Source organism: Protopterus annectens, chromosome 17.part0, assembly GCF_019279795.1.
Source record: "Protopterus annectens isolate FY-2018-M chromosome 17.part0, PAN1.0, whole genome shotgun sequence".
Lineage (NCBI taxonomy): Eukaryota > Metazoa > Chordata > Ceratodontiformes > Protopteridae > Protopterus > Protopterus annectens.
Window position 1 is genome coordinate 802584279 of NC_056751.1, and position 19397 is coordinate 802603675.

At 36.2% G+C, this 19397-nt stretch overlaps 1 protein-coding gene across 1 annotated transcript in view; it reads right to left on the reverse strand.

The window, feature by feature from the left end:
- Positions 1–4154: 4154 nt before the first annotated feature.
- LOC122791528 (vomeronasal type-2 receptor 26-like) overlaps positions 4155–19397 on the reverse strand; it is a 74220-nt gene continuing 58977 nt past the window's right edge. The window contains exon 4 of the mRNA XM_044059270.1: positions 4155–5062. Within this exon, the coding sequence (XP_043915205.1) occupies positions 4155–5062 (908 nt within the window). The remainder of the gene's footprint in view (positions 5063–19397) is intronic.

A 19397-nucleotide genomic window follows, 5' to 3' on the forward strand; every position in this document is an offset into this window, starting at 1 on the left:
TCACCACTGTCTTAACCTAAAACAACTGGGATGGCTAGAACTACAGAACCAACTACTTTATCAACAAATTGTTATCACCCAAAAAATCCTTTACCACCCTAAAAATACCCCTATCCTCACTAACCTGATTTCACCCTACAAAAATATTGCTATACTACGCTCATCTAATAAGCTTCTAGTTTCCACTATTAAATCAAATAACAAGGCAGGAGACTCACTTTTCACCAACACAGTAGGGAAAATCTGGAACCAGCTTCCTACTGAACTTTTCTCCCTTGCTTCCACTATTCTTTTTAAAAAGCATCTGAAAGAATATCTTATAACTCACTGGCTGTGTCCCTGCTCTAACCCAGACTGATATCTCTTTCACCTCCTGCTCTCTCTATATACTTTTCTACTCTTCTGTTTTATCTCACCTATCTGTAGTACTAAAAAAAAAAAAAAAAAAAAATATTTAACTTCATGTTTTTGGTTCTCTGTATTTAATCTTAGCTTAAACCTGCTAAATTACTCTGTAAAACTTTTGTTCTTACCTATCTAGCTAATGCACTATGTAGCTAATATACTGTAATCCACTTGACTATTACTAGATATTGTATTTTTTACTCACTGCTGATGGTTGGAGCTTTTCTCCCTGGGCCTCTACTGAAAATGGACATGTATCCAGTTAGACTAGCCCGGTCAACAAATGTAAAATAAAATAAACAACAACTAAAAGCTTAGTTTGGGCTACAGGAGAAAGTATGGTATTATTTTTGGATGAGATATAGAATTGGGAGAGGGGTCAGTGGCTTTTGTGGGTTGGAAGAGCATGAGTCTGGTTTTATTAGGGTTCAGGATAAGTTAGGAATCATTAGGGTTCAGGATAAGTTAGGAATCAGTTAGCCATGTTTCCATCGCAGAAAAGGATTGTTGTGTTATTAATTGGAGTTGCTGTAGTGATGGAGCTGCACAAATCAGTGTGGAATCATTTGCGTACTGGACAGGGAAGCATGTAGAGTTACAGTGTGGAGATTATTAGTAAATAATGTGAAAAGGAAGGGACCAAGGATAGATCCTTGAGGAACTCCTAGTTTGATGAGTAGAAGAGGACAGAGTTTTGTTGCCATTTTACAGCTTGGTGGCATCCAGTTAAGTAGTCTTGGAACCATGTTAATGTACTGTAATGGTGTTCACAGGACTGTCCTTTGCACAGCCATAACCATGGCAGTGACACATAACCACAGGTATTTGCTCCACATGTAGTTTTACAATTGACAAGACAGTATATATGTGTGTGCGCATGCGAGCATGTGTGTGTGTGTGTGTGTGTGTGTGTGTGTGTGTGTGTGTGTGTGTGTGTGTGTGTGTGTGTTTGATACTAATTCTTAGCTTGCTTACCTATGCCTGGTACTACCATATGATTGCACAATACTGTGTGTGTGATTTATCCATGTACATTTTTGTTGATGTTAGCAAAGCAGTCTACCCGCATGACATATTTTGGGCATTCACTTCAATGTAGTTTGAGCTGATTTCCACACCATTCTATGTGTACACATGTGTTTGCAATGTGTTACTTTACATAATATTGTCCTGCTTTATCATTTGCCTACTGAGCTTTGACATCATGTCTTCACTGATGTGGTCCCATGTTGTCCACCTCTCTTCCACCTTTGTAGGTATGTCATATATCTTGCAAATATGCATGGTATATGTTCATCTTTTTTTGGAATTCTCAGCCATTTTCATGTAATTGTTTTGTTACAAGGTCAACTTGTGCCAATTCTATGGCCATTTTACAGATACAGGATATCCATGCATAAGTCACTTGCTACTGCTTGTAATACATCCTTGTTCTTGTTATACTTGTGTGTTACCTATTAATCTGTGTACATTGTTGAAATTCATGTACACAACCTGATATTGGTTATATAGCATTAATCATAGATTTGTAACCATATATTATTATCATATGCTATTGATGTGTGTATGTGTATTGACATTGTTTTCAAATTATTTTCTGTTAGGCCAATGAAGGTCATGCATGCCTTGCCTACACCTGTGTGTTGCCTTTAACATGGCATATGTGTCTGACATATCTATTCCATTACATGTCTACTTGGGTTGTGTACACTTACTTGTGTAGGTAGCAGCCAGTTTGGTGCTTTGCTACACTACTGCTGTTTGGCACTGTGTTCTTGGTTGTTTGCCTTTCACATGCATGTTTAAAGATTCTGTTCTGTCCTCTGCTAGTATTCTCCAGCATTTCATGGGTTGCATTTGCTCATCTGTGCTGTTGCTTGACGTCTTGAATTGCTGACAGACTACTTGGGTATTGGATTATTCAGTTTGTACTGTGCTCCCTATTTATTACCCTAAACACACAACTGCCATCGGTCATACACATCCAGGTATGACTGCCTTCCACTTTTCAAAATGTCATAATGTAATGGTGCATAGGTACATATGTATTTCTGCCTTTCACCATGGCTTGCATGCATCCCCACCGTGTTTGTCAAATTCCCATTGCCCGTTTTGTGCAGTGTGTCATCTGTGTAACTTACCTCTCTTTACTTTTTATTCCCAATTTTTGTCTGTCATGTGTTGTGATATTTTCAATATACATATACCTGCTGTGATGGCCTTCTCCTCCTGTTTCCCAGTCTTTACCTTCCCTGTTATTCTTAAATTATGAAAATGGGGTCTATTCCCACCAAAAAAAAAAACTGCCCATGTTTCTCTGACTGCTCCTCAGATTTTCCTATTCCAATATACCTCTTGTGTGTCCCTCATATTCACCCATGCCCCACATCTGCTTTTCTATCACCCTATTTACTTGGGTGTGTGCATTAGGTGTGTCCCCCACACATGTTCCACACCCATTGTTAGCTACTGTTAGCTGTGGTGATGTAGCCATGATTACCCTGTACCTTTATTAATTTTTTTATTAGAAATTTTACAGATCCCATCAGAATCTGTAAGTCAGAACAAGTATATTTTGCTAATAAATGATTTACATGGATATCCTGTAGTTGTTTCTAAGCTTACTGGAGGTATTTTGTTGTCGATTAATATATTTGAATGTCAGGCTGCTTAGACTGGGATAATATTTCAGTAACTTTTTCAATGTACATTTCACTTTGAAACAGTTTTCAGGACTTACGGAAGGGCTGTGACTGATATACAGTGCAACGTTACTGCTGAGAAACTCTGTTATGCACCAAGATATTCTAAGTTCACTTAGGCATATTTCCATATTACATGCTTATCCACAACGTTTGTGCTAATATTGGGAGAATGCATGATTCTGAAAACTTTACGCAATTTGGCCCAGTGTCAGTCGATTATTCTGTAACGTTTGCTGATTTTTGAAGAAAAGGCATTACATGACTATTTCTTTATGAATTTCTTTATGAGGGCTTAAACATTTTCAGAAAGTTTTCAGTTTTCTCTTTTTTTTTCCATTTTCTTTAAAAATGTTACTGAGCATTTTGCAAGGAGAAATATTTTTGACCACATTTTTTTGGTTTGAAACAATGATTGACACCTAAATTAGAGTTTATCCATGTTTTAGCATGTGGGAATTTCAGCACTGAACATGGATTAGGTAAAAATAAATATGTACTTTATTAAATATAAAGGCTCATTTGGTATTATTCATAATGCAGGAGATGCCCAAGTGGTGATAAAAGAATGCAGACGGGTAATAGCTAGAAAGTGACACAAATAAATAATTAAGAAGTAATGGAAAAAACAAGAGCAATCATTTCCTGAGAAGTATGTGTAATAAACAAACGTAAAATATTGCCTCACTGTAACACGCAATGCTTTGTTAAGAAGTGCTTACAGGACCAAAATGAGTGTGATAGCTTAAAACTGTAAGAAAAATAATATTCCTGCTAAACATACTAAAATAGGTGTTATAAAACAAACTCATGATAATATTCAGTATATGAAATGTGTTAGTTGTTTTATGATTTTATTTATTGTCTTAATATTTTTAACTGAGTGTATACTGTAACAATTTTCAGAACAAATATCTATTTTTTTCTTTGATTTTTATAATCATGTAACATGAACAAAATTAGTGAATATTGTTATATATTTTATTTTAGATTTCTTAAAGTATGTTCAGCCAACTGCAGTACATCTTTAGTTTTCTTGTAGAATTGTTATTTAACAGCTCTCTTCCCTATCAAATGCTCCCTTGTGTTTAGTTCGGCTTTTAGTACTATAATATAGCACTTATGGAAAAATATGCAGCCAAGCAGTCCCATACTAGATGCCACTATGGCAAATATTTCTACAGCAACTGTATACTTTCCTTTAGTGCTCAGGTAGGCTGGAATAAAACACAGCCAAACGCTACAAAATACAATCATGCTAAAAGTGATGAATTTGGCCTCATTGAAGCTGTCAGGTAGTTTCCTTGCAAAAAAGGCTACAGTGAAACTCACTGTTGCCAAAATGCCAAGGTATCCGAGAACAACATAGAAAGCAGTTATAGAGCCTTCATTACATTCGTTTATAATTTTGGTTTCTTGAGATGCCATGTTCATCTGTGGAAAAGAGGGATGTAAAGCTACCCAGCAAGTGCATATGAGCATTTGAACACTAGTGCAGACAATAACTATCAAGAGAGGAGTCTTTGACCCAACCCATTTTTGTAACTTACTGTTGGGCTTTGTGGCACTGAAAGCAATAACCACAGTGGCTGTTTTTGCTAATATAGCAGATACACATAGGGAAAATATTATCCCAAATGCAGGTTGGCGGAGCATACAGGTGAACTTCAGTGGTTTACCAATAAATACCAAGGAACATAGGAAACATAATGTCAGTGACAGCAGGAGAAGAAAGCTCAGTTCACGATTGTTTGCTTTCACAATTGGAGTATCACGATTCTTAAGGAAGATGCAGAATATTGACATGGTGATAAAACTAAATGATGTTGATATGGCTGATAAAGTTATTCCAAGTGGTTCTTCAAAGGATAAAAATTCAACATCTTTTGCAATGCATTTCAAATGACTGTTTTCAGACCAATGATCTTCTGGACATTTAATGCATTCAGTGGCATCTGGTAAGAAAGAAAAACAAGTTTAAGCCATAAAGTACAGAAGCTTAAATCATTCATACAGAAATATGTCTGACAATCATTATATACAGCCATACATTTGTATATTATAATATACAAAGCACGTATGTTGCCAAAGGTACAACGCATATCAAATATATTAACCCATTCCAAATAATGATTAAACAGCATGAACCTAAGTTTTGATTGTACTAACTGATATTCTGTCCTATGAATCTAGATTCCAATTTCAGCTAAAATAATAAAGCGAATCATTATTGGAGTATATAAAGCACTGTAATACCTGCAACATGCTTTTTTCATCTCAGCCTTTTATTACTATAAAAATATTTTCCCTTTTTATAGGTTCATAGGTTCATAAGTTCATACTAGGCTATCTGCCCTAGGGCATTTATAAGCCTAGCCCGAGTGTGTGTGGCTTTCGCCACCCCTTGGAATGAGAATACTATGCCCATTTAGGGTTTAGTTTACTGTGCCTCTGTCTAGTAGTGACACAGAGGTGACCCCTGGGGTAAACCTACGATCTCCCATCCACTCGTCGAGATTTCTCTTGAATAGAGTCAGTGAGGGGCTCTGCCTAACATGGACTGGGATTCTGTTCCAGAGTGTAGGGAGCCTCTGGGTTATGAATCTGTCCCTCCAGCACGTCCTATTTATTTCTGTGTTGAGGTTCAAATCTCTCGCTCTCATGGCTCTGGTGGATTTGGATTTTCTGAGGTGGAGCATGTCCATTAATTCCGGATTGGACATGGTCTTGTATGTCAGACATAGATCGCCTCTGAGTAGGTGATATGCAACTGAATAGAGCTGGAGTTTCTTCAGCCGGGCAGAATATGACATATGTTTGAGACCCTTGATCCTCTTGGTGAGGTATTTTTGGGGTCTTTCTAACTGCTGCAGGTGTCGGGTAAGGTACATCCCAAATGGGGCATTGTACTCAATTATGGGCCTAATAAAGGAAGAGTACAGGAGCACAATGACCTCTCTTGATCTAGATGTGAATCCTTTCATGATAAGGTGGGTAATATAGAAGGTCTTCCTAACCACCTTGGCAACATGAGTGTCACATGAGAGGTTACTGTCAACTTGGGTCCCTAGGTCCCCGATTACTTCTTCCTTACTTAATGGATTACCACCTATGTGGTAATTTGTGGGTACTTTGTTTTTCCCAAAGGGTATGACTATACATTTTTTGGCGTTCAGTTTAAGGCCATGGCTCTGGCACCAGTTATCTGTTTCTATGAGGCCTTTCTGAAGGATGCTTCCAGTGGGAGTGGGGAGCCTTGAGCAGCCTATCTAGTTTAAAGTCTCTTAGAGTCCTCCAAAGAGGTAATATTAAATGTAGGATTTGGTAAATAGAATTCTGTGTACTAATTTGTTTTGCACGTTTCCCATACTAGTTTAACTATTTTAATCTCAGTTCCTGTTCTGGCATACTATACACTCATTCAAAAACAAAAGAGGCCAGCACCTATAGAGTGACAAACACGATTTATTCCTGATGGCAGCAAGTAAAATAATCACATCAAACCAGTTTCAGCAATTTTGCCTTCATCAGTGAATGGTTCATAAACACAAATGCCACATATTTATACACTAGCAAACAATCCTAATTAAACATTTAAAGTCATAGCCATCCTAAAACCATATAGTTACACACTCACTAAAAATGACCAAAGGTCATAATTCACAATATTTTGGTTTTATAAATGGTCATTTAGACCTGGGGAAAAAAGAGCCCCAAATCTAATAATCCAGCTCTTTTCTTTATCATTTAAAATGCCGTGACTTCTAGCTTTACTGGATTGTTCCCTCCATACTCTATCAATAACACTAAAGTGAAAGATAGCAGTATTGTGATTACAAACATGTCTGTACAGGGCATTAGTCATATGTTTGTTCCTGATATCACTCAGGTTATCAGATATTCTAGTTCTGAGTGACCTTGAAGTTTGCCCAATGTAAAAAGAGGAACAGGAACAGGTGGCCAAATAGACCACCCAGGCTGTTCTGCAATTAACAAAATGATGAATTGTGTAAACTGAGCTAGTGTTTCTGCTAGAAAAGTCTTTGGTTTTCAACAAATACTTTCTTAGAATTAAAAGGATTTGCTCCTCCAATGTTGAATATGAATATCATAAGGCGGATTTGATAAACAGATTCTACAGTAGGGGATATAAACCAGGACACATATTATCAGCTGGTAATTGGGCCATGGGGCAAAATAGATCTGAATTACTCCAGTATCATGAGAAAACTCGTACAACAGGAAATGTTGTTAGATTTGTAACCACCTATGGTAGGAATACTCGGGTCATTAGACAAGTAGTCAATAAGAATTGGAACATTCTTATGGCCAGTGAGGCCTTATCCAATCTTCTTACCAGTGAATGTAAGTTTTCATATCGTTGGGGATGTACCCTTGGGTCATACTTTAATCATTACAAATTTATGGCTAAGGCACATAATTTGGGTAATCAGTTAACCATCACAGGAGATAGATTGGTGGGCTCATTTCCCTGTGGACATTGTTCCTTTTGTAAGTATGTGTTGAAAACCAAAGTCTTTTCTAGAAGAAACACTAGCTCAGTTTACTAGATTATTAGATTTAAATTATTAGATTTGGGGCTCTTTTTTCCCCAGGTCTAAATGACCATTTATAAAGCCAAAATATTGTGAATTATGTCCTTTGGTCATTTTTAGTGAGTGTGTAACTATATGGCTTTGGGACAGCTATGACTTTAAATGTTTAATTAGGATCGTTTGCTAGTGTATAAATATGTGGCAATTGTGTTTATGAACCATTCACTGATAAAGGCAAAATTGCCGAAACCGGTCTGATGTGATTATTTTACTTGCTGCCATCAGGAATAAATCGTGTTTGTCACTCTATAGGTGCTGACCTCTTTTGTTTTTGAATTTGTGCTACGTGTTTTGGCCTGGTGCACCTGCCTTACATGCGAGGATTTTCTATGTCCTTATACTATACACTCACACGTCATTTATTTTACTTCTACATAAGAGTTTACAACTAATTTCCTTATTTTCTGCTATTCATTTTCTGCTCACTTTAAAACACCATATCCATATCTGAAACCATACTGTGTTTTACTTAACCTGATAAAGCTCCCATAATCATCTAGTTGTATTAAAATGAATGCCAGAATGTAGACATTTACAACAGCGAACGCAATACAGTATTTGCTGTTGTGAATTTCTACATTTTGATGCAGACCACACTATAGTGGGGATCGGGAAATGTACCCTTTCCCTGACTATAGTGCAATACTGGAGTTTGTATATCTAAGTAGCAGGGGGTGTGAGGGGTGCAGAGGGCTTGCCCCCCTGCAAACACATTCTTTATTGTGGAACTTGCAGTAATGCTTTTCCCAGAAGTTTGGCGAATGTTTGAATTATGTCGAATTCGAATATTCCCCACTTCCAAGTTCAAGATTTTAGTCGTTTGCTTAGTGAATTTTGTTTTTACGTTTCATAGAAACAATAATTCGCCTGCAGTGAACTCAACAAAATAATAGTAAACCATATATATATATATATATATTTTTATATATATATATTTATATATATATATATATGTATATATAAATCAATATATATATATATATATATATATATATATATATATATATATATATATATATATATATAAATATATATATATATATATATATATATATATATATATATATATATATATATATATATATATATATACGTATATATAAAAATATATATACACATCTTTTAAGTCAGTTTGATTTGGTAGTTCCTCCAAATTGCCTGCCAGTGTGTGTGCCACGTGGGAAGTGTGTGCAATCCAGCAATAGGCTGACATTCTGTCCAGAAGAATCTTCTTTGCCTTTGATCCACATGGTGTCTGGATAGGTTATAGCTCTAATTGGCACTGGTGAGGAAGTCCATAGATGCATTCATATCAGCAGAGGACAGATGGAGAAAAGAAGAACAGGAATGGTAAAGATGGAGGAAGGCAAAAGTTCATAGGCCTTCAAAATATAAACACTAGAGGCAATGTCTATAAAATAATGTGGTTTTATTAAACAGAAATAGGAATATTCATCCAACCTAGTCTTTGGTAAAAGAAAAACAACAAAAAGTTTTAGTTTCGTTATGTTCCGCTACAAAACCAGAAAGGGTTCACAGACCTTGCATCAGGCTGAATTCTTATCTAGGATATATCAGGTTCTTCTTGATGTCTCTGTCTTGCTATATCATACTCACAGAAGCTCTGTTCCAAGTCCATCCCCATCACACATTGAGAGAACAACTTTACTAATAACCAAGGTCATAGTTTTCCTTCTTATTTACCACACAAAGTAGAAAGATTGCTTGTTATCAGTGCTTTATTTAGGAACCGTTCCTGAATAATACAAACGTATACCTGACTGCCTTAAACAAAAATGCATTTACAAAACAGCGTGTTAAAGGTTGTACCTTTAAAGCTTTTTAATATGCCATGATCTTTGTTAAATTCATACATTCTTTAAAAAATGTGTGTGGTGGTTGTGCCTCCCCCCACGTTTTTTCAGGTAAAGCAGGCAGGATAATCTCTTACATGTTTCAGAGCTGTAACAGCACTGCCAATACAACATGTAGGTTTATTCACTCGATGGCGCTTCTCATCCGTGATAAATTAGTTTGTCAAAAGGATTAACTTCCCTTCCACTGCCTCCATAAACTTTCAGAATGGCCTTATTATCATATCATGTTTGTTAGGAGCTGCAAGAATAGTATGAGCTATTTCCCCGAACACCGTTTGTAGTTCTGATTGAGTGACGGGGCACGGTTTCTATCTCCATAGAAGGTGACTGCTTCAACTACACCTTCAGTAAGGGTCTTCCTTTTACACACATACCATGTCTTTGTAAGTGTCATCGTACTGCTGGAATCTAGTAGTCCATGTATCTGGTTGCCATTAAATAAGACATTAATTAATTTTGCTGAAGCACAATAACAAACACCGAAGCTATCTGAGCGATTCCAGCAAGCAATTAACCACATTCCAGTGGAATAACATCAGTAATACCATGTTTTCAGTGACTGCACGTTTCAGAGGTATAACAGTTGTGCCAATACAAGTACAGCAGCCAGCTAGATAACATTTCCCCAACATTTAATCACAGTATGTCTAAAACTGCTACTTTATGTTTGCCATCAGTATTTAACACATACTTTACTGTGAATTTAGACTGCTAGGATTTAAAGAGAGATTCACTGTAAAACAAATGCTGTACTAGTATACATTTACTAGCATCATATTGGTCACATTCAAATAATTTGTTTTTTGAAGTATCAGACAAAGCCATTTTTAAACTCAATGGCTAATGTTTCTTTCATTTTTAATATTAGTACATTGACAATAAGGATCTAACTATAATTTAATTGTATGATTTAAATCATAAAACTGACATATTACAATTTTGTTAAGAGAATATGCCCAGCCATGAAACTTTTGAGTTTGTGACTCAGAAATAACACCAACTCACGTTAGCAATAATTTCTTACCATATCAAAGTTATAAAATTCAGTTCTTTCCATGTCTATGAAGACTCTTACAATGCCCAATAAACCAGGCTGACAGGATTCCAACACAGTCAGTCTTGTCCTGTCTTTCTTGATGGGTGTACCAGTTGGAGGTATGACTTGATGTCTTCCTCCCCACTTAGTAGCTGGAACTGTCTTTCCCATTGGAATGGATTTGGGAATTGCCACTGTCCCCATGAGGATGGTGGATTTGAGAATTGCCACTATCACCATGGATGCACTACCTCTGCAGTTATAACTTTGACACAGAAACACAGATATACTCCAAGAATATCCCAGTCCACACCACAGGACTACTGTTCTCTCCAAGTGAGGAAAAAGTTGATTAGCAAATTGTCTTTCACTCAAGTCAAAAGTATAACTCAGAATCCCTTTTGCCGTGGAAATGTTTTGCCAAAATGTTTGCATTTTTTACCAGTTTGGTACAAAATAATGTGGTAGAGAGAAATCCAGAAAGTAATATGTTTTTATTAAACAGAAAATAAAAATATTCATGCAGACTACTCTTTGGCATAGGCAAACAGCAACATCTTTTACAGTTTTCTCTTCCAATTCTGTTACAGCTCCAATGCCAATCTACGCAGTTTCCTTCAGAGTGGATTCTTAAAGAAATTCTTCAACATCCTTCACATTCTTCTAGCTTGCTTTTTGTTTATTATATCATACTCCCTTAAAGCCCTGTTGCAGATATTAATGTTTCCTACATTGAGAGGCCAGTTTTTCTGATTACCAGGACCATAGCCCTCCTTTTTGTACATCATACTAAACAGGATGACTGGTTATTAACAGCACTCTCTGTGGGAATATTTCTAGCTGATATAAACACGTACATACCTGCCTTAAAGGACAACACAACATTTATGAAACATTCCATGTATAATAATATGTACAGCCATAATATTTATAAAATGTTCACTATTTTCAAAATGCTTTTATGTCCAACAGCATTATTTATATCATTTTGACGTATCATGGGATAAGAACCACCACATTGTTACAATGTATATGTGTGTGTGTGCGTGCGTGCGTGCGTGTGTGTGTGTGTGTGTGTATGTGTGTGTGTGTGTGTGTGTGTAAGTCTTAAAGGAAGGTAATGATTGCATCTCCGAAAAGTTACAATGTTACAATGAGCGTATTCCATGTACTTGGAAGTCAGTGTATAACGTATCTATCATTTTTTATTACTGGTATTTATTTTTAGTATTAGCTTCCGTCATCTAGTATTTCTTAGCTCCACCAGCAGTGTCTTTCAGAGAAAGACATACAAATAGATCTGAATGACACATTGAATTATAGATCAGGCCTAGGCCTCCCCCTAAGTAATCTATAAGAATCCAAATATAATGAGAGCTCCCCAAACCTTTCTGGATACTTCTTGTTTTCCATTCCTATGATTCGTCTAGCATGGATACTCAGGTAGCTTGTGCAAAGGTGACAGAATACAGTTCTGTACTAAATAATGGGTCAGATAAGTTCAAAGTGACTGCAAACTCCTTTGCTAACACTAAACAACACACCAACAAAATATAAAATCTGCCAGAACCAAATCACATGCTAAATGTTATTTTTAATGGAACTTCATCACAGTAACATTGCTTCATTTCCAACACCTACTACAATTCATTGAATAAAATTATCAGCTTCACGCTGTAATATAATCACAGGAAAATCTCACATGCAATAGGTTAAAACATTATTTAATACATTAGTAGAAACATGTTGCGCAAACATTTCATGACTAAAACCAAATATGTAAGATTTTTGCATAATATCAGTACTTAATTTGAAGTACAACATGGTGCAGTGATCTCAGTGGAGTGGTATGAAATTCTTTTTAGACTTAGAAGAGCTGAGTCAGCACTCTCAAATAGCTTGAAGTTTGTATGAAGGTGAGTTTACTGAGCTGGGGGCTAGACTAATAGTGACCAAAAAAAGCCTAACTAGGCATTCTGAAAAAAGTTACTTAGCAACATAGACACACACACACACACACACACACACACACACACACACACACACACACACACACACACACACATTGATGCATCAAGTTCTCATGCATATAATGCTGTGTTATAAAATGCCAAGAAAATCTAATATACTTACAAGCCTGGGACAAGGCATTGCAAAAGAGGCATAAATGATGGGTAATTAAACACAGGTCTCACAATTATCGTGATGTTTAATACACATGCTGTACTCTGGCTGTGAAAAGCGTCTACTGTTGTCTGACTTCATGATTGTGCTTCTGGACTTCATGTTACTTCATTTCTTCTGGGTTCCCAGCTCAGATATGTGACAAGCAATGTAAGTGATTATATATGGTTCTGTTCTGCTGCTCTGCTGCTCTCATACTGATAATTTCTGGAGTGAAATCAGACCAATAGCAGAAGAACTTGCAAACCAAGAGCTTCTGCTTTTGGTCTGTCTTAAGCTCCAATAAGACTCTCTCTCTCTCTCTCTCTCTCTTATTGGCACTAAAATAGTATGCCAGTCCTCTATTAAGTGCTGCTAAGAGCTGTTTAAAGTATGTCATAATATTTAAGAGGTAAGATCCCCACTTAGCAAATCCGTACTGTTCCATATCTAACTGAAGTAGGTCCACTGTGTTGTTTTAGATAAGCCCCATTTTAAATCTCTCTCCATGCTTTTCTACTGGATACTGGTCTGATTGATAAGTCTAGCATTGTTTTGATTTAATGAGACCCACGTTTCTGAACTGGCACATCTATGGGTTGTCACCATAGGTCAGAAGTATACCTTTATGCTAACATTTTAACATGACTGATAGATGTTTAGCCAAGTTTTCTGCACAGGAAGCTATTATTTATGCTGTTTGTTCCCAAGGAATTTGTGTTTGGCATTTTACTTGTGGTAAATTTACTATGTCTTTAGTAATATAAGGCTCGCTTGCCTTGTTGCTAAAAATTACCACAAATTTCTTCCCTTATTGTGATGTTTGTGCAACATTTACTATGGCTGATTAATCACATAATTTGTTCATTGATTACATGTTAAAGTCATAATTTTCTAATTCAGTCATTGTTTTCATTAACCTCTAATTTTTATATAAGCTTGGGGTGTCACATCAGCATTAGTCAATGTGACCAAATCAGATAGAGCCATGTTTACACCGCCAAGTGGTTAGTGTTCGGAAGTAATCAAACAAAACCTTATAGTTGCTGTCAAGCTTTGAGACCAATCTGAATTCTCACTTAGATCTGGAACATGTTTTAAGAAAATTACATTGTTTCTGACTTTTCTTTACTCTAGACTTGCTTTTACAATTTGTTTAGTTTTGAAAGCTAAGTAGATTCTCTTGTTCGTTGCATATCTCACTAATTTTGTGATTTCAGTAAAGTGTCAGATATTTCTGGTTGATTTTACCTCTATATATGTGTCTTGCTGACATGTTTTATTAATGCAGAACTTAACAGTACCACAGAACTCACTGGCAGCATCCTGATCAGACTTATTTTTGTTATTGAGTATGGTATTACTCATTCTGTTTTAATTAAACATGCCATTTGTATCACAGTCTCCATTGATTAGGACTTTAGGAAGGGCGGTTTGTTTATGATTAGGATTACGTTTACTCATAGGCCACAGATAATGGTATTATGATCTGTGTTAATCACAAAGATCACAACCATATGTGAATAACAGAAAGCTGTATTTATCATTATGATACCTAAGATATTGTCACCTTTATCTGGATGTTTTTCTGTTTCTTCCAGGCTGTTTTAATTAACTTATTCAAGTAATATTTCTGCATGTGTATTTGATACTGAGAGATTTACACAATCAGTAGTTGGGTAGTTGGTAGTTACAGTCATTTAAAAGGACTGTATGTTTCCTGAGTTTTATATCCTGACAAAGATCCAATAGCCACTGGATGAATGGTACGGTCATTGTTCTACTGGGTAATTCTATTTTATCTGTCAAAAGCAAGGTGCAAAAGTGATTCTATAAACAAGAGAAATTACTTACTATCCAAGAACAATATCTAAATGCTAACAGCCAAAAGTCTATGCTATTCATGCCTACGTATTTCCAGCACAGTGCTAACACTGATGCTCCAAGAACGTCTTTCCAACCAAGAGACAATTTTAACATTCATTTATTTGACAACTATCAAGTCAAAGAAGTTATCACAATTAAACCCAATTGTCTTGCTGACAACCAGCTCAAGTCTGAATCACACAAAATGTACTCATCCAGGCAAATCAGAATCTAGGATGCATTTGCAAGGTGGATTTACAAGGTGGATGCATCTTTGTCTGACTCTTTTAAATTGAATTATTCTAGCTATTTATTTCTTTTATCCTACCTCTGCTCAGCCCATCTTTTATCTGAATTATCTCAAGCCCTGCTTTATAAAACAGAATAGACTTTGAGTAAATTATTGTACTTTTGGAGAAGGTTAGCATGTGAGGCTCATCTTTGGTTAACCTTGCTATTTGCTGAACTGGTTTTAGTATGACAAGCACCTTAAATCTATAAGACTTCAGTTTTCTCTTATGTCATTAAAGTTAGATAATCATTATTCTTTAACTAATATTATGTATCATAGACAAACCCAGAACATCCTGTGGGAGATTTGTTCAGAGCACTATTACATATGTGTCTGTGTGTGTGTGTGTGTGTGTGTGTGTGTGTGTGTGTGTGTGTGTGTGTGTGTGTGTGTGTGTGTGTGTATCTATATATATATATATATATATATATATATATATATATATATATATATATATATATATGTATATACTGTGAAGAAACTGAAAACACTGTCATCTGTGTTAGCATGTCTGGCAAGAGATTTGTGTATATTCTCAGATTATCTTATAATTTATGCCAACATGTCTAATTGTGAAATGTCAATACATTTTAAAATGTTGAGCATTTCCCTGTTTATACAGAATGTTTAGAAAAACTGTCAGTGTTTTGATGCATTTCTAACTGTGCATGTTTGAGAGGGGGATTCTAAAGTACTGTGGAGAAACAGCTGAACAATGAGTGATGTCATTAGAATGTTCCTGGTTGCTAAGTGATTATTTAAAGGGTTTACCTTTAAAAACTCGAATCACAGTGGTTCAAGTGCTCATATGAGTGACTCAAAACCACGAAAGTGAAAACATCAACAGTCCTTAATGTTTGAAAAACAGAAAATCGAAAAGCAGATTAGCTGTTTTTCAAACATTAATGTTGACCAAAAAAAAAAAAACGAAGTGTAAAGCAAGAGGAGAAAGCCCCCCTGCACCCCCCTATTTTATTATTCTAACTCCGAGATCGCACTACAGTGGGGAAAGGAACCATTTCCCGATCCTCACTATAGTGCAATCCACCCCAGAATGTAAAATTACAATGAGCGAATCGCACTGTGCATTCACTCATTGCACATTCGAACCTTTTTCCGTTTGGTGTTTGCAAACTTTGCAAACTGCCTTTCGGAAAATTGCTGTTCACCTTGTGCAATATACACATGTAAAGGTAAACCTATTTAAACAGCTGACTAACAGAAAAATAACATTTGCAAACTGCTAACTGTTCTTTTTAAGACAGTTGAGACTGGAGTTAGTCAAGTTAGTCAAGTGCTAAGCAGTTTGTCAAGTGCAGCAGTTTGTGAAGAAAAGCAATTAGTTACAGTGCTGTATAGTCAGTGGACACTCATGAAAGAGAACTCACCAAAAGCTGTAAGCCTGTCTTGGCCTTTCTGTTATATGTTAGACTAGATCAGAGTCAGTATTCTTTAGTTATATTAGGAAATCTTAGTTGTTAAGATAGAGTTTTTCTAGAATATTGGACTCCTATCCTGCAGTTTAATTTTACTCCTATCCTGCAGTTTAATTTTACATTTCTGGTGATTGAGTTCTGGTGTTTATTGAAAGCTATTAATTTATATTCTTGCAATCATTTTACTTACTTTACATAGTGGCAGGAAATCAATGTTTTCCTTTAGAGATTACAGATTGCTTATACCTGTTTGATAGTCCTGAGGTGTGCTTGAAGACCTGGTTGTTCTGGTCATATCTATCAGTTATTTTGATATTTAATTTTCATAATTGGACACCTCTTTAGAAGAGCATGAAGAAACTCTGATTGATGGCAGCATTACCATATTATTTTGGGGAAGAGACACAGCAGGAAATCTGTGTCAGGCTTTCCCAGAAGTGTGTGGATGTGTGAAATTTAAATTTACTTTGAGTGTGAGTGTATCAGAGGTCCTAAACTGGGACATTTCTCTGAAGTGTATAATAAGAAAATACATTTGGGGTGGATAGAGGTACATAGTCCAGTCCCAGGAAAGTAGAGCTCTTAGGGGAAAATTGTGAAACATTACTTCTGTTTATGTGACAGTCTCATATTGGAGTCAGTAGTGAAGAGTGAAGCTCCTTAGTTACTCACCCTGGATAGTAAGGAACATCTCATGTAATTTGTGGCAGTCTGGTGGGCTATAGCCTAATTCCACATATGCATGCATATATAGAAGGATCAGATGAGAAGGCAAGAAATGTTGAAAAAACATAAATATAGTTGCAAGTATAGAAAACTTCTAGAAGAGCCTCATGTTGATCAAGAATGAACACAGGAATGGTTAAGGAGAGGTGAATTTACATCAAGAAATGAAAGGTTAATATTGGCAGCCCAAGATAGTGGGCTACATGCACGTTGGTTTACTAAGTCTATTGAACATGTGGGAGAAATAGATATATGTAGGTTTTGTGGAACTGAATTGGAAACAGTCACACACCTTATTGCTGGTTATGACTCTCTTATGGCAGAGGAACTGTATACTGAAAGGCATAATAATGTGGTGAGAATGTTACACTGGAGATTGTGCAAACATTATGTTATCAAAGTGGCTGAAAAGCACTGGAAACATGAGCCACAGATAATCATAGAAAATGATGAAGTTTACATCACATGGGATCACCCAATACCTTTGTTTTTCATTCGGCTTTTCCCGGTTAGGGATCGCCGCAGCGGAACTCCAGTCTTCTAATGATTGGCAGTTGATTTTTATATTGCTGAGGTGCCAGCCCGATGCCCAACTTTCAATGAAGGCATGCCCATTCACGCATGTCTTTTGAACACCATTCCACTGTGGGGAAGACATGCAGACTCCACACAGAAGGCGCTCCAGCCGAGAATCGAATGGGAGAACCTCTTGCTGTGAGGCAACAACGCTATCGCTGCACCACCACAGCTTGGGATCACCCAATACCAACAGTCCAAAAGATAGATGCTAGAAAACCAGATATAGTGGTCCAAGAAAAGAAGACAAAAGTAGCATCGCCACACCTAGTGACTACAGTGTCTTGCATACAGAGAGACACAAAATCAAAAAATACCTCGATCTACAGGCAGAAATGAGAGCCATGTGGAAGAAAGATACCCAGACAGTTCCAATAGCAGTAGGAGCAACTGGTCTTATAAAAAAGAATTTACAATTGTATTTAGATATGTTACTAATTCATGTAACACCGTACGAATTGCAGGAGTCATTACTGGGCACATTACGGGTGCTGCAAAGAGCACTTTTGGCTAACATCAAAGAGTGAAACAGTACTAATTTCATGAACTTTAATCATACTTTGACTAAGGAATGGGGTCCATTCCCATCATGGTATTAGAAACCCAAAAGACTTGGAGAAATTTAAACGATAGATAGATAGATAGATAGATAGATAGATAGATAGATAGATAGATAGATAGACAGATAGATAGATAGACAGATAGATAGATAGACAGATAGATAGAAAGATATTCCACTTTATAGTCTTCCTACCTCTGTGCACTTCTGTAGTTTTGTGCATAGGAGTATACACAAGTACACATGAGCATGTAAATACACACACACACACACACACACACACACACACACACACACACACACACACACACACACACACATATATATATATATATATATATATATATATATATATACATAAAATCAAAATTCAGTGTTCTATTATGCACATTTTGTTGATTGGTATGCAAGGTCTCAAATCTTGTCAAAATACCTGCATGAAGAGTTCCAGAATAAGCTATCCTCCTTTGGTTTTTATAGCACCTTACTAATTGTTTGTTAGTTGCAGTTGTGCAACCATGGAGTTGGTATATATATATATATATATATATATATATATATATATATATATATATATATATATATAGATCCACTTCTAAATCTTGAAAGCTCATAATCTCGAAATTCAAAATATTGAATCCAAAATCTTGAAAGTTCAAAATACTGAAAACTCAAAATACTGAATTTCATAATATCGAAAAAAAACTACAGGATACTAACACTTACTATACTCCACCAAAAGTACATAGAGAAAGAAATAAAAGACAAAGCATATTAGTTTACTACAACTATTACCAGGGGGGAAAGCCTCCCTGCACCCCACACCTCCTGCTACTTAAATATATCAACTCCGAGATCACACTTTACTACACTAAAATGAGTTATGTTCTTTTATAGCAAATTAAAAGGGAACATGACTAAGGTTACAACAGGTGCTCATGAAGCACGTAATGGTATGTTTGCCATTTTCTTCTGTGGTGTGCGATCTTGGAGGTGATATATTTAAGTAGCAGCAGGTGGTGGGGGGTGCAGGGAGGCTTGCCCCCCTGCTTATAGGTGGAGAAGAGTAATATGTTTTGTTATGTAGTTGTGCTGGAATATTGAAAGTGTTGGTGCATTCTTTTTTTTTTTTCGATATTATGA